At 43.6% G+C, this 12,718-nt stretch overlaps 1 protein-coding gene across 4 annotated transcripts in view; it reads left to right on the forward strand.

Annotated features, from left to right (window-relative positions):
* fndc3a (fibronectin type III domain containing 3A) overlaps positions 1-12,718 on the forward strand; it is a 65,890-nt gene that overhangs the window by 47,578 nt on the left and 5,594 nt on the right. For all 4 annotated transcript variants that reach the window (XM_028570616.1, XM_028570645.1, XM_028570625.1 and 1 more), the window contains 14 exons: positions 285-338; positions 449-573; positions 739-913; positions 1,466-1,552; positions 3,905-4,043; positions 5,039-5,107; positions 5,211-5,329; positions 6,376-6,481; positions 6,699-6,874; positions 7,046-7,159; positions 7,636-7,785; positions 10,177-10,523; positions 11,060-11,272; positions 11,538-11,704. In XM_028570616.1, coding sequence (XP_028426417.1) covers positions 285-338; positions 449-573; positions 739-913; positions 1,466-1,552; positions 3,905-4,043; positions 5,039-5,107; positions 5,211-5,329; positions 6,376-6,481; positions 6,699-6,874; positions 7,046-7,159; positions 7,636-7,785; positions 10,177-10,523; positions 11,060-11,272; positions 11,538-11,704 — 2,041 coding nt within the window. The remainder of the gene's footprint in view (positions 1-284; positions 339-448; positions 574-738; positions 914-1,465; positions 1,553-3,904; positions 4,044-5,038; positions 5,108-5,210; positions 5,330-6,375; positions 6,482-6,698; positions 6,875-7,045; positions 7,160-7,635; positions 7,786-10,176; positions 10,524-11,059; positions 11,273-11,537; positions 11,705-12,718) is intronic.

Raw genomic sequence — 12,718 nt, forward strand, 5'->3', positions numbered from 1 at the left:
CTGGATGCGCCTAATTTGTCATTAGTAGGGCTGAAGATTTGCTTCTTTGTAATTAGTGGCAGTAATAGGAAATGTTTGGCACAGGGTTTTGAATGAAGGGCGGTCGGGCATAGGCCATCTAAAAATGTTAATTTTGGTGTTGAAATGCTATTGTTTACACTCGTTTACATACATTCAAAGTCAAGTAAATAACTGAGCATTGTTGTGTAGATTAGTGGTATGTGTATTTTTATATATTTCTCTGATTGAGATATGATAACAAACTATGCATGATTCGTCTACAGCCTCCATGTGACAACGGTTCCAAAATCCAAAACTACATTCTTCAGTGGGATGAGGTGAGTTTTTATTTATCATGAAGGAACTGTTGAACACTGCAGCGCACTCTCATGTGTCACTGAGATTTTTCAAGTCACTTGTTCTTAAACTAAGATGTTGTTCTCTGAAGGGGAAGGGCACTGGGATTTATGAACAGTGCTACTATGGACCTCAGAAGCAGTACAGAGTGACCAAGCTTTCACCAGCTTCAAGATACTCCTTCCGCCTCGCAGCTAAAAATGACATGGGTGTAAGGTAGGCACGCAAGATTATATGTTGTCCATTTTTTATGTCACTGTTTCTTCCATTCACTGTCCCATTTGTATGTGCATGTGTGTCTCTCACTCTCTCTCCTGTCTCTTTCTCCCATTCTCTCCCGTGCGCTCTCTCTCTATCTCTATCTCTCTCTGCCCACCCCAGCGAGTTCAGTGAAGTGGTGGACCTGTTCACCTCATGCAGTGTGCCATTGCCACCCTTCCCTCCAGAGCTGGAGATGGCGGGGGTGACCTGGCTGTGTATGAAGTGGCAGAGGCCCACTAGCTCTCCAAAGGAAGATGACATCTACTATGTTTTGGAGATGGAGGAGGAAGGCTCGGTATGTCTCTGTCTCTTTTTAAATAGAACAGTCTGGTCACCTGAGACCCAAAACGCACAAATGACACAGCAATGTCTGCAACTAAAGGTTTTTTGTAAAATATTATACATACAGTGTTGTATGCCTTCGTGGTTAGGTGCTGCAGTCGCAGGGCCATTACTTTTTAGTGGGCAGTATTTCACAATTCTAATCAGTTAATAATAGACATTGATTTTCCTGGTTGATTTGCATCCTCGTGGCTCTACTTGGTGTATTCAGGTATATTTGATTCTTTTGAAGACAAAAAAAAAGGGAAATTCATGTAACACTTCAAACAGTTTACTTGAAAAGTTGTGTGACATTTATAGCTACTGTCACCTCTGTCTGCTCCGCCTCAAGCAGCTACCTTCAGAAATAGTGTCTGCCAGGAAAAAAAACAAAGAAGTTCCCCTATCCCCTGTAGATGTTTGTCTCCTGCAGACCACTTTATTTTCTGTGCTACAATGGTTATATTGTGAGTCTTTGCTCACCTGGTTGTTTTCTTTCTCCCTTTGTCATTTGTCTTTGTCCCAGGGATATGGCTTCCAGCCAAGCTACGATGGCGAAGAGCTCTCCTGCACCGTCAGAAATCTCCACAGGAGTACCAAGTACAAGTTTAGGGTAAGGGAGTCCTGCGATGTTTGCTGTCAAAGCTGCTGATCCACAGGTTTCATTTAGGCTGCATTGGAGTGTGTATGTGTGAAGGGGGACAGGCAGGGGGGATGCTGAGGCCCACATTGGCCCTATGACTCATCCATTTGCAGGATTCTGCCAGCAGGGCAGTGGGCAACTGACAGCATAAACAGGAGGACTCCACTGTATCACATGCAGCGCCCCAGTGAGAAGCTAGTCAGGCAAAGCGTTTGAGCCACGGTGGCTTTTTGGCCGGCAGTGATGTGTCCAAGTTTATGGACTGACAAGTGTCTTTCTCACCAGTTCACTGTATTTCTCTCTTTGTCTCTGAACCTCTACATCATTTCCCCATCTCTCATCTGACATTCTCTTCTAAATCCTTGCACTCCTGGCAGTTTGACAATTTACTAAATGGCAGTGACGAATCCTAGGTGACCATCCTTCATCTGTTACAGACAGAGACCATTGCAAGAAGGACATATGGTGCTCCTGATAACAAATTGGATGGGTGTAATGCAGTGAGAAAAGTTGGCGTTGATTAAAAGATAAATAATCAACAATAAATTGTAGGCCTACGTTTTATCTATATTCTATATGTGAATTTGTATAAGCAGGGCGATCATTAAAATATTCCAAAATCCCTCTACCCACCTCCATTTGTTGGAGATAGATTTTATGCCTCTGCGCTGGCGGTAGCCGTGGCCGGAGGCATTATGTTTTTGGGTTGGCCATTGTTGAGCGCCATAACTCAGGAACAGAAGGCGAGCTTGTGGTCAGTTAGTGAATTTGTGACACTAATCTCTGCTGCCCACCTTGGAACTGTGGTGATTGTATAGATCTTCTGTGCTGCCGGGTTGAAGATGTGTGTGGAGATGGGTGGTGATGGCGCAGTGGATGTGACACATGCCTTTGGTGTGGGAGACCTGGGTTCAGTTCCCACTGCGTTACATCAACCAATGTGTCCCTGAGCAAGACACTTAACCCCTAGTTGCTTCAGAGGCGTGCGGCCTCTGACATATGTAGCAATTGTAAGTCACTTTGGATAAAAGTGTCAGCTAAATGACATGTAATTTAATATAATGAAGCATCCGAGTTTTGCCAAAAAATACCCTTAATACCTTTTGTTAAATTGTTTCAAAGTCTTCACTACACATATTATACGAGTCTGGACGGACCTGGATCTAAACTGCAAAGTTGACTGGTTGGCGGAGGCATACAACCGCACGGCGGTAATTCTGTTTTTCCAACTCTGTCACAGTTTAGTATCAGAGCTTTGACAAAATCAACTGGTTTTGACAGATTTGTAGTGTCTGGTCCAAAACGTCCTCGTTAGAGAGTAAATTGTTGTTTCCCGTAGCAAAGGGATTTGGAGAACGGCAACATGAAAAGAGCGGAAGGTGGGGGGCAAAGCATGACATGATGCCGGATGACAGGCTTTATCCTGGAAATGTACTTCCGTTGATCCAGATTAGCGGTTCAGTTACCACAAAGGCCATTTGTCCAAATACATAAGCATTCATAATTCTCTCAGGCGTGTAGGAGAACATTACCTTGAAGTTTGCAACTCTGCCTCCGACTGGCAGCATCAGTTGAAATTGAAATCTGTTCATAGTAGGGCTTAGACCTGTAATATAATTATTACATATTACAAATAAAAATGTATTAAACATTATTGTCTTTTAAAAGATAAGGCTGGTAATATTCTACATTTTGTATTGCCTGTGTGTAGCCTCTGTGCCATAGATCTCCGTTGTTGTAAAAAGCAGAGAAAGCAGCACCACAGCATTCCTAAACATGATACTGACAGAAAGGTATTGTATTACCCAAACAAACCACCGTATGCCCAAATGGTAGAAATGTTCATTAGTCTCCCTCCCTCCCTCATTTCCAATTATCTAGCTGCACAGTGTGAGGGGAAGCTGTGCTGTTGTACAGGTTTGTCTTGGTACAGTATGTGGATGAGCCGTATTCAGCAGGCTCACAGAGATTTCCATATTATTGCAGATGTGCCGAACTAAAATGCAAATTGCCCTAAAGCTTATTGCCTCATTTTATTTCTTTTTTGGATTGCAGTGCTTGTGGTGTCTGAACAGTTTTGTTGAAGTGTATTTCCAGATTTCAGGAGCTGAATCTTATTAATTTGATAATATGGTATTTGTTTATGGCCATTTTAGTTGCAGGCGGGGTGTGTTATACTCACTCTCGCAGTCGGGGCTTCTCCTCAGGAAACCTAACGATCATTATACACTTGCCCTCATTGACCATCTATGCAAACAGTGGCCAATATTCTAACTGAGGAATAATGACTCCTCACTGCCTGAATGCATGCTCTTCCTCCAGGTGGCAGCATACAACTCCGAGGGGAAGAGTAACCCCAGCCAGGTGGTCGAGTTCATCACGAACCCTGACAGACCCAGCAGTCCCTGCAGGCCAGTCATCAGAGGAAGAGTCCTGCCCAACAGCTTCAAGATGGCATGGGGTGAGCACGTTCTACCAATTGCCCTTAACCTTATCAAAACTCCTCGGTCTTAAGGTGCTGACACGCCAAGGTAAATGTCGGCGAGCGTCCGTCGCCTTAGTTTTTGCGTTGTCACTCTCCGTTGCTACTCGTCGACCTACAGTATGTCGACTTTTTTCATCAGATTCAACAGGTTGAATTGGCATATGAGGCGTCGTTGAGTGTAATCCATCTGATTGGCTATTCAGCTTTAGCATCTCATGTGATCAAGTCAATACACATAGGGCTATCAAAAAAAAATTACATTTGAATGTTCCTTCTAAAAAAAGGCGACAGAGGAGACGTGAGGCGGCGCCACAGCCGGCCTTCTTCGCCACTAGTTCTTTGCCATCTGCTTGGTGTGTCCGCTCCTTAAAATGTAGTTAACAGCCTGGTATGGCCAGTTTACAATTTGACTTTTCTCATTGAGCTCTGCCTGACCATATATGAATCTGCTAGAGACAGGTGACATTCTCAGTAGTCCGTACAGTAGATGACTGACAGTTCTCTCCTTCATTTAGACATCAACATCAATCCTTCCTACACCTCAGTGGACAAACACATCACTCACTGCTGTACTTGGTCTTTGCTTCCAGTTTTAAAAATGAAAAATGTCTCCAGCTATGAAAACATTGTCAAATGTCTCCTGTCTTTCCACCAAAATGAGTTTCTGAAGAAATTAAAGGGGTGAAAAAGACCACAGTGTCGGAAAGTCATGCTTCATCTACATATACGTGTCTTGGTTATAATACTTTTAAATGAGTTTGGGGATTTCTGAGAGGCAGCAAATTCCTCTATTTTCTCCCCAAATGTGATAGTTTGTTGATTTGCTTCAGCACACATCTTACTGCAATAAATCCATTCTCAAGTAGATTTCCAGACATAGGATTAGTGAAAACTGAGCTTGCTGGCAATGCCTAGTTGAAGAACTTGGTTAGTGCAGTTATTATTATTTTTGTCTTTGTTTTGCAATTTAGAGCCTCCGAAAGATAATGGTGGAGCAGAAGTCACAAAGTATGTTGTGGAGCTGTCTGAGGGCTTAAGCGGTAAGTTGTAAATTAAAGTATTTTAAGCTCAAGTGAAAACGATGTGTCGGACATCGGAAACACAAGTTTATTTAAATAATGTTTGCAATGTGTTTCTATTTAGGCGTGTCTTGGGAGCTGGTGTACTCGGGGCCAGCTATGGAGCACGTGTGTGAAGGCTTGAAGCCCGGCTGTTCCTACCAGACGCGAGTTTACTGCATGAGCGAGGGGGGGCAGAGCCCGGTGAGTCATTCAGCATCAGCACATGTGTGCACACAGCCGCGCACACGGCCTTGTGTTTTGCCACAGGAATTCTAAGAGTTTGTTGAATGCAGTTACAATTTTCTTTGATCGCAGGTAGAAAGACTTGACCTGCTTTTTTTAAAATGATACACGTACAAGTGCCAAGATTACGATCAAAATTAGAATCTGTTACACAGATTTAATTACCTAAATGTCTTTTGTGTGACCTTAAATTACAAAAAAGGATCAATCCATATACCCATACAATATGTAAATAGACACTCTCACCGTATTGGCTACTGCAGTCCACAACAATGTAACAACAGTATAAAGCCTGATTATTGTGCACGGTTTTTCTGTTGGCTCTAATATTATTGATGCATTTCTCGACTGTTACATACACTGTAATTGCTAGGGGCAGGCAGCCATGAATCTCACCACATCCCAATGGTTGATCTGATAAATTTTACATGAATAGTTTGAGATCTGCACTCTATTTATGGTGAGTTTTAATAGGAAATTGTCATTCAGCCAGCATCCTATGTTTGGAAATTAGGCTATGCTTCCTGGTGGGTAAAAACAAGACAAAAGCACACTAATCGTTTAACCCTCACTGCATGTGTCAGAGGATGTTTTTCTTAATTAGTTCAGTTCACAGACATTCTTCATTAATTTCTTCATCAGCTGTTAGTGCATGCATTTATTCATGGTGGGGCTTGTAAAGAAACATGACTCACGGTGGCGTGATCCTGCCTTTTGGTGCAGCACAATGTGACATAACACTCACATGTGTGCGCTTTGTCACAGAAGTTGAGAGACCTATTTTTATTTTTTTCGCTCGCCACACAATCTGTTTAAACTTTATTCACGGCTTTGTAAGCAATACAGCGTATTTCTCCATGTGGTGGTGGAACCTTGGAACGATGCATTCCCAGTTGTCTCTTTTTTGCTCTGTTGTAGCCTGGAGAGAAAGAGAGGAGGGGGATGAGATTGTCAATTTGTTATTTTCTCTGGGTCTTAATTGGTGTGTTGTCTTCCCTCGCAAGCTGTCGGAGACCCTGCAGGTCCAGACTCCTGCAGTGCCCCCAGGGCCCTGCCAGCCCCCTCGGCTGGTGGGCAAGCCCAAAGCCAGGGAGGTGCAACTGCGCTGGGGTGAGTCATTCCTCTCCAACTCAGATCTGTGTGGGATGTTTCCTAGCTTCTGTTGATGCATTTATTTGCCTAGAAAAACTACCTCAAAGCAGTGAGCTTTGTATTATTTTTTTCCTGTTTGCACATTTGTCTTTGTGTATATACTGTATTATTCTTTTTTGGAAAACCCTTTTTAAAAGTATATTGATTTATAAACCCCGGCTGCGCTTTTGTTTAGGTCCCCCTCAGGTAGACGGAGGCAGCCCAGTGTCCTGCTACAGTGTAGAAGTGAGTGGGCCACAGTCTGAGGAGAGCAGGGAGGTTTACCAGGGTCCAGAGCTGGACTGCTCCGTGGGAGGCTTAATGCCTGGCAAAACCTACAGCTTCCGGCTCAAGGCAGCCAACAAGGCTGGGGTAAGAAGACTGTCAAAACGGATCTAACACTAACAAAAGAAGAGATTGATTTTTTTTTTTTTTTTTTTGCTACATGCTTTCAACCCTCTCTCGCTAAATCAGATTTAAAAAGTGTAATATGATTATTTGCTGTTGTTGTATTCAGTTGTTTTTGTTCTTTTGTGCAAATAGTTTGGACCTCTTTCGGAGCGCTGTGAGGTTTCAACCGGCCCCGGGGCCCCTGAGCAGTGCAAGGCTGCCTCCACCACGTGCAAATCCCCCAGCTGTGTTGTTGTGAGCTGGGAGGTAAGACTAGCTCCATTCCCCCACTGACATACATAAATTATAATATCACATGCATCATGGATAGGCAGCTGCATTATTAGGGGTGTCATGATTCCGATTTGAAATCGAAAATTGATCCAAATAAGCTTTGCTCGATTTGGACTGCCGAAATCTAAAGCAGGATTGGCGATTCCCCCAGTATTTTTTTTTCTCTCTCCACCCCCGCCTACTTGCGCTCGTCCGAAGAAACAAACACAGCGTAGCTTACCGGCTGGTAGCATGCAGCTAAAGACACAGTGTAACGTTAGCTTACCGATAGCCTGCAGCTTGACTTTTCCAGACACCGTGGCCACTACTGGAGTCAGAGATGACGGAGAAACAACAGAACAGAAAATCCTCCGGTCTCCTTGAAGTCCCGACGGGGCTCCATTATTATTTTTAAACTGTGCCATCAGTTTAAGTGCTGGTGGGCATTCTCATTGGTGTTTGTCTTCCAGGCCCCTCCTTGCAACGGAGCTCCGGTGACAGAGTTTCGTCTGGAGTGGGGAGCTGCTGAGGGCAGCATGCAGGTGTGTTACAGTGGACCAGGGCTCAGTCATGAAATGAAGGGGCTGCTGCCTGCAACAAACTACTTCTGCCGGGTACAGGTGAGCACTAATGAACACTTTCTTTATTTCATGAAGACTAGGCTAATTTTCATCTGATCCCATCGGTGGCGCAAGGAATTAGTTTGGATGGAGCGCAGAGCAGATTTTTCAATAGTTGGAGCGTCGCCTTATGTCCCGTTGGATCCCGCTCTGATTTAGCTCCGGTACCGCTCACAGTGCAGTTCATTTGATAAATACAACGCAGCTTTTTTTCTTCTTTTTCATTTTGGAGCAAGCAGTGAGCAATTCTGAGTGAAGCGGGGGGGAAATCTTAAGTTTTGCACAGAGCAACATTAAGCAAAACAACCTGAGCGGAGGGAAGGAACAGCTTCGGGAGCATACATTCTTAGCGCTCCACTCCCCTCACATGCTCGGGTTTATTACGGACCCTGTTATAATTTCAGTATGATTCTTTTTGGGAAGGCGTAAGACTCCAAAGGGCTCTCAATAAAATTAATCAGTGAAACAACAAACATTTTTCAATTTCGGTCTATGAGAATAAATCTGATTAAATGAGGGGCTGTTGGCCTAAAAGGTTTTTTTTTTTTTTTTTAATGCAAGGTCAGTATAAGAATATGCAAGCAATGTCTGTGGCATTGTGGCTCTATGGATAAAGCGTGATTCTACCATTGTCAGGGTTAGGTGTTCAATGATTATGTTTAAGAAAACCTCATTAAACTATGTGGACAGTCCTGCCTCAGTTAGAAAGGGAAATGCATCACTCATAAATGCATGTGTCGCACCACAGTACTCAGAATTGGGATAGAAATCATCCAAAAACATTGCAGCCAAGGTAAATTGCATCATGTCGACAGGTTTGGGCTGTGTTCTTGCAGATAATTATGGCGAATGTAAACAATTAACTTCAGTAGGTCAGAGAAAAGTTCGAAGTCTCCAGATTGTGGAGGTTTTGAAGATTCCTTCCTTGTGCGTTTAGTTGGTCGGCGATTATTTGGAGAACATTTGTGAACTTTTGATGTTATGTTCTTCTCACATCAGCGCAAAGTGATGAGCCAGTTTTAATTTAGCAGCTGCGTAGCACAAGATGATTACTCTTTAGGATTTGCTGTATTGGCGGGCAGAGGTTTGATGTTGTGTGCTTGCCTGTGATAATTAGCTAGTCTGTATCCACGATATATTCCACTTCCGGGATATTTTGCAGTGGCACCGTGGCTCTGCCTGGTGCTTAGCACCGCCCATGACGATCGTGGATGGTTTAAAGAAATGCCAACAAACCAGAGCACGTTCCTGTCCCATCCCGGAATGCTGTTTGGACTAGACAGACCCTCCTCCGCAGCACTGTGGAGGAAGGTCTGACAAAGCGAGATTGGCTAACGAATGCTTGATAAGAGCTACATTACCACTGATTGTATCTTAATAATGTAGTAAAATAATCTTAACAATTGGTTATTTCATTGTGATGAACGGGCTGACATAGCAGCCATTTAGACCGTGTCTCTATTGTGCTGAATATTTCACTGAATGTATCTTTAGATGGTAAGCAATTAAGCCAGGGTGTGTGTAAAAGAAGAAAACGATTGTGGATTAAAACATTATCTTTGTCCTTTTGGTCTGGCTCAGGCTGAAATCTCAGGCCATGCTGATGCCTTTTTTTGTGCTACAATGGAGGAAAGGAGGGACACTGGTTGCTTACGGTTTATCACACATGCAGTGTGTTTGTTTTCCACACTTGCCACTATTAGATTGGGAAAGCTGGAAAAGAAGAAAAATGTGTATGCATGTATGTACGCAGGTGTGTATATGTGCGTGTTAGTATGTATATAGGCATGTATGTATGTGTGTCTATATATACGTACATATACTGTATAAATAAGTGAATAATTAAATTGTCTTGTATTTAACAAAAGTACAAAAAAAGAAAAAGGGGGTAGTACCAGAAATGTTTTTTTATTTCTTCCTACTCTTTTTGAACATGGAAATCCTTATTTGAACCACTTACTGTAATTTTGAAAGATATGTTTGCTTAGGATTTTGTTTTTCTTTTTGTTTTTTTTTGCCTGTACTGGACTGTACATGTTCTTATTTATCTTTTTATTTTGTCCACAGTACAGGCAGTACTCGTACACAGACCATCCCCAAATATTATACTCTTAATCAAAAAACAGCTATAAAACCAGACTTTCATCATAACAGTTGATTAAAAACCTAACCCATATGGTCCTCGTTTTTCAAGTATGTCATTTAATTTTATTTCTTACTTAATGGTTTGGCTAGAAAATAAAAACGATATACTTGGAAGGACTTGTTGAAACCCTCGGTTTACATTGGAATGCCACCTTGTGGTGAAACATGGACACTGCACCTGTCCTTTTATGTCCCAAGTGAGAGTTGACTTGATCAGCTGACTGTGTTGTCTTTGCTGTTGTGCAGGCTGTGAATGTGGCTGGCGTGGGGCCCTTCAGCGAGGCCGTGCTGTGCCAGACGCCCTGCTCCGTGCCTGCAGCCGTCAGCAACATCTACGCGCTGAAGGAGTCCGAGCTGCGAAGGTTCGAGACTCCAGTGGACGCAGATGACGACGAGGAAGAGGAGGATGACGGTTCCCGGCCGCCGCCACTCTACTCTCCGTCCACCTGCCTGGGCATTAGCTGGGACCCTCCGTGTGACCACGGCTCCGAGATCACGTCCTACCTGATTGACCTCGGAGAGCGCCAGCCCATTGTTGCTGGTCCCGTCACCAAACACATCATCCAGCATCTGCAGCCCGACACCAGCTACAGGTTGGTGCTTCCTCATCGTAAATGGTTACAAATGGGTTGCATTCTGCTTGTGCTACACAGCTTTGCACCTTTCAGATGAGAGCTAACAGCTTTGAGACTGTGATCTCAGTGCAAACAAGTCAAAGAATGTGATACAAATCAATTAAAGATACACACCCACACACGACTCGTACATTAACTGTCTATGATGCTTTGTAACAAAGGATGCCAAAGGGGACAACTGAAGCAAAATATAATTACAGTTACATTTGTAAATCCATGTTATTCTGGCAAGAGCTGGCAGCTGTTTAGGAAACAGTTGGTGTCTCCACATTTTTCTTTCCACACACCTACTAAGTCTTGACATCGTCAGGCTGGTGCCTTGTCTTTATTTCTTTCTGATTAAGGATTATAAAACAGGTGTATTTTTACAGGTAACTCAGGGAAATGAAATAAAATGTCCATCGTGGATTCATAATTCATACATAAAATGTCCTGCTAACAATACTAATAGAGACTCAACATCAGATGAGATAAAATACTGTTCTCTTCTTCAGGATCCGAATCCAAGCCCTGAACAGCCTGGGAGCAGGCCCCTTTAGTCACACCTTTAAGCTGAAGACAAAGCCCCTGCCCCCGCAGCCACCCCGCCTGGAGTGCACCGCCTTCAGCCACCAGACCCTCAGGCTCAAGTGGGGCGATGGCCCAGCCAAAGCCGCCACCTCAGACGCCCTCCAGTATCAGCTGCAGATGGGGGACAAGAGCGGCAGGTCAGTGGCCCATTAGTCAGACGAGAGAGAAACCGATAAGAGAGGAGACATGGTGTTTGAGCAAAAGCTTCAGATAACTGTATCAAGGAGGGTGGGGGGTACGTAGAAAGTAATGCACCAGATGGGGCATTTTTACAGCTGCTGATGTGCTTTATGCCACTGTATATTTCCAGACAGAGGAGTCACTCGTCTCGTTTGCTTTTTGTTATCTTTTGCTCATTAAATCCTTTCTCTCTCTCTTTTTTTCATGTTCCTGTCATTGCAGATTTATATCCTTGTATAAAGGACCATGCCACACACACAAAGTCCAGAGGCTTAATGAGTCTACCTCTTATACGTTCCGCATCCAGGCCTTTAATGAGGCGGGCGAAGGGCCCTTCTCCAATGTTTACACATTCACCACCCCACGCTCTCCTCCAGCCCCTGTCAAAGGTACACTTCTAGCTCTTTCTTTCTTTCTCTCTCAATTCAATTTTTAATTCAGTATGCTTTATTTACATGAATATCAGGTGAACATTATTGCCAAAGCGTCAGGGATAATACAATTCAATTAACTATGACAACAACAATAATGAGATGAGGAAAAAAAAAAACTACATTTTGTTGAGTAAACTAAACCATATATTTAGAATTTTTTTTTTAAGAAGAACACATGCAGTAGAGGCGTAAAGGAGAAGGCAGCGTGAACTACAGCTGTTGTGTGGTGTTGTGCTGGTTGTCTCCAGGCTTTGACGTGCACTCACATATCTCGCTGCTTCTATGGCGCTGACACTACTTTTTCCCAGTAGATGTTGCATTTTAGTTTGGTCAGAGTGTATGTATTTTTATTTATTTTTTTTGTAAAGAACTTTGTTCTAGGGCGCCAGCTCAGCTGGTAGAGCGGGCGCCCATATATAGAGGTCTACTCCTCGACGCAGCGGGCCCAGGTTCGACTCCGACCTGTTCCTCTTTGCTGCATGTCATTCCCCCTCTCTCTCCCCTTTAATGTCTTCAGCTCTCCTGTCAAAATAAAGGCCGAAAATGCCCATTAAAAAAAGAAGTAATTTGTTCTAATGTCTTCATATGTGCTACATTGTAGTGATATATATTCAGTATTTCAGTATATATCTCTACCTGATGTAGATCAGCTCTTATTATCTTTACAAACACTCGCTGCTGCCTGCTGACACACAGACACCCAGCGTGCTCAGCGTTTAACCTCAGTCGACCCAGGTTTGACTTGCGTTCGATTAAGACCCAGCAGCCCGAGATTCACTTGTCGGCTGTCATCATGAGTCGGCTCGTTCAGCGCTGTGCTCTGCTTTCATCCAGCCTCTGCGAAACCTCTTCTGATCCTACACGTTGAAGTCCGTAATGAGGACGTGGGTTTTATTCTCAATGCGGCACCTCTTTTGATTCGAGCAGTCTGTCAGTGTTACTCAACAGTGATTGTCTCCCTAAACAGTG

The sequence above is a fragment of the Perca flavescens genome, chromosome 3, assembly GCF_004354835.1.
Source record: "Perca flavescens isolate YP-PL-M2 chromosome 3, PFLA_1.0, whole genome shotgun sequence".
In the NCBI taxonomy this organism is placed as follows: Eukaryota; Metazoa; Chordata; class Actinopteri; order Perciformes; family Percidae; genus Perca; species Perca flavescens.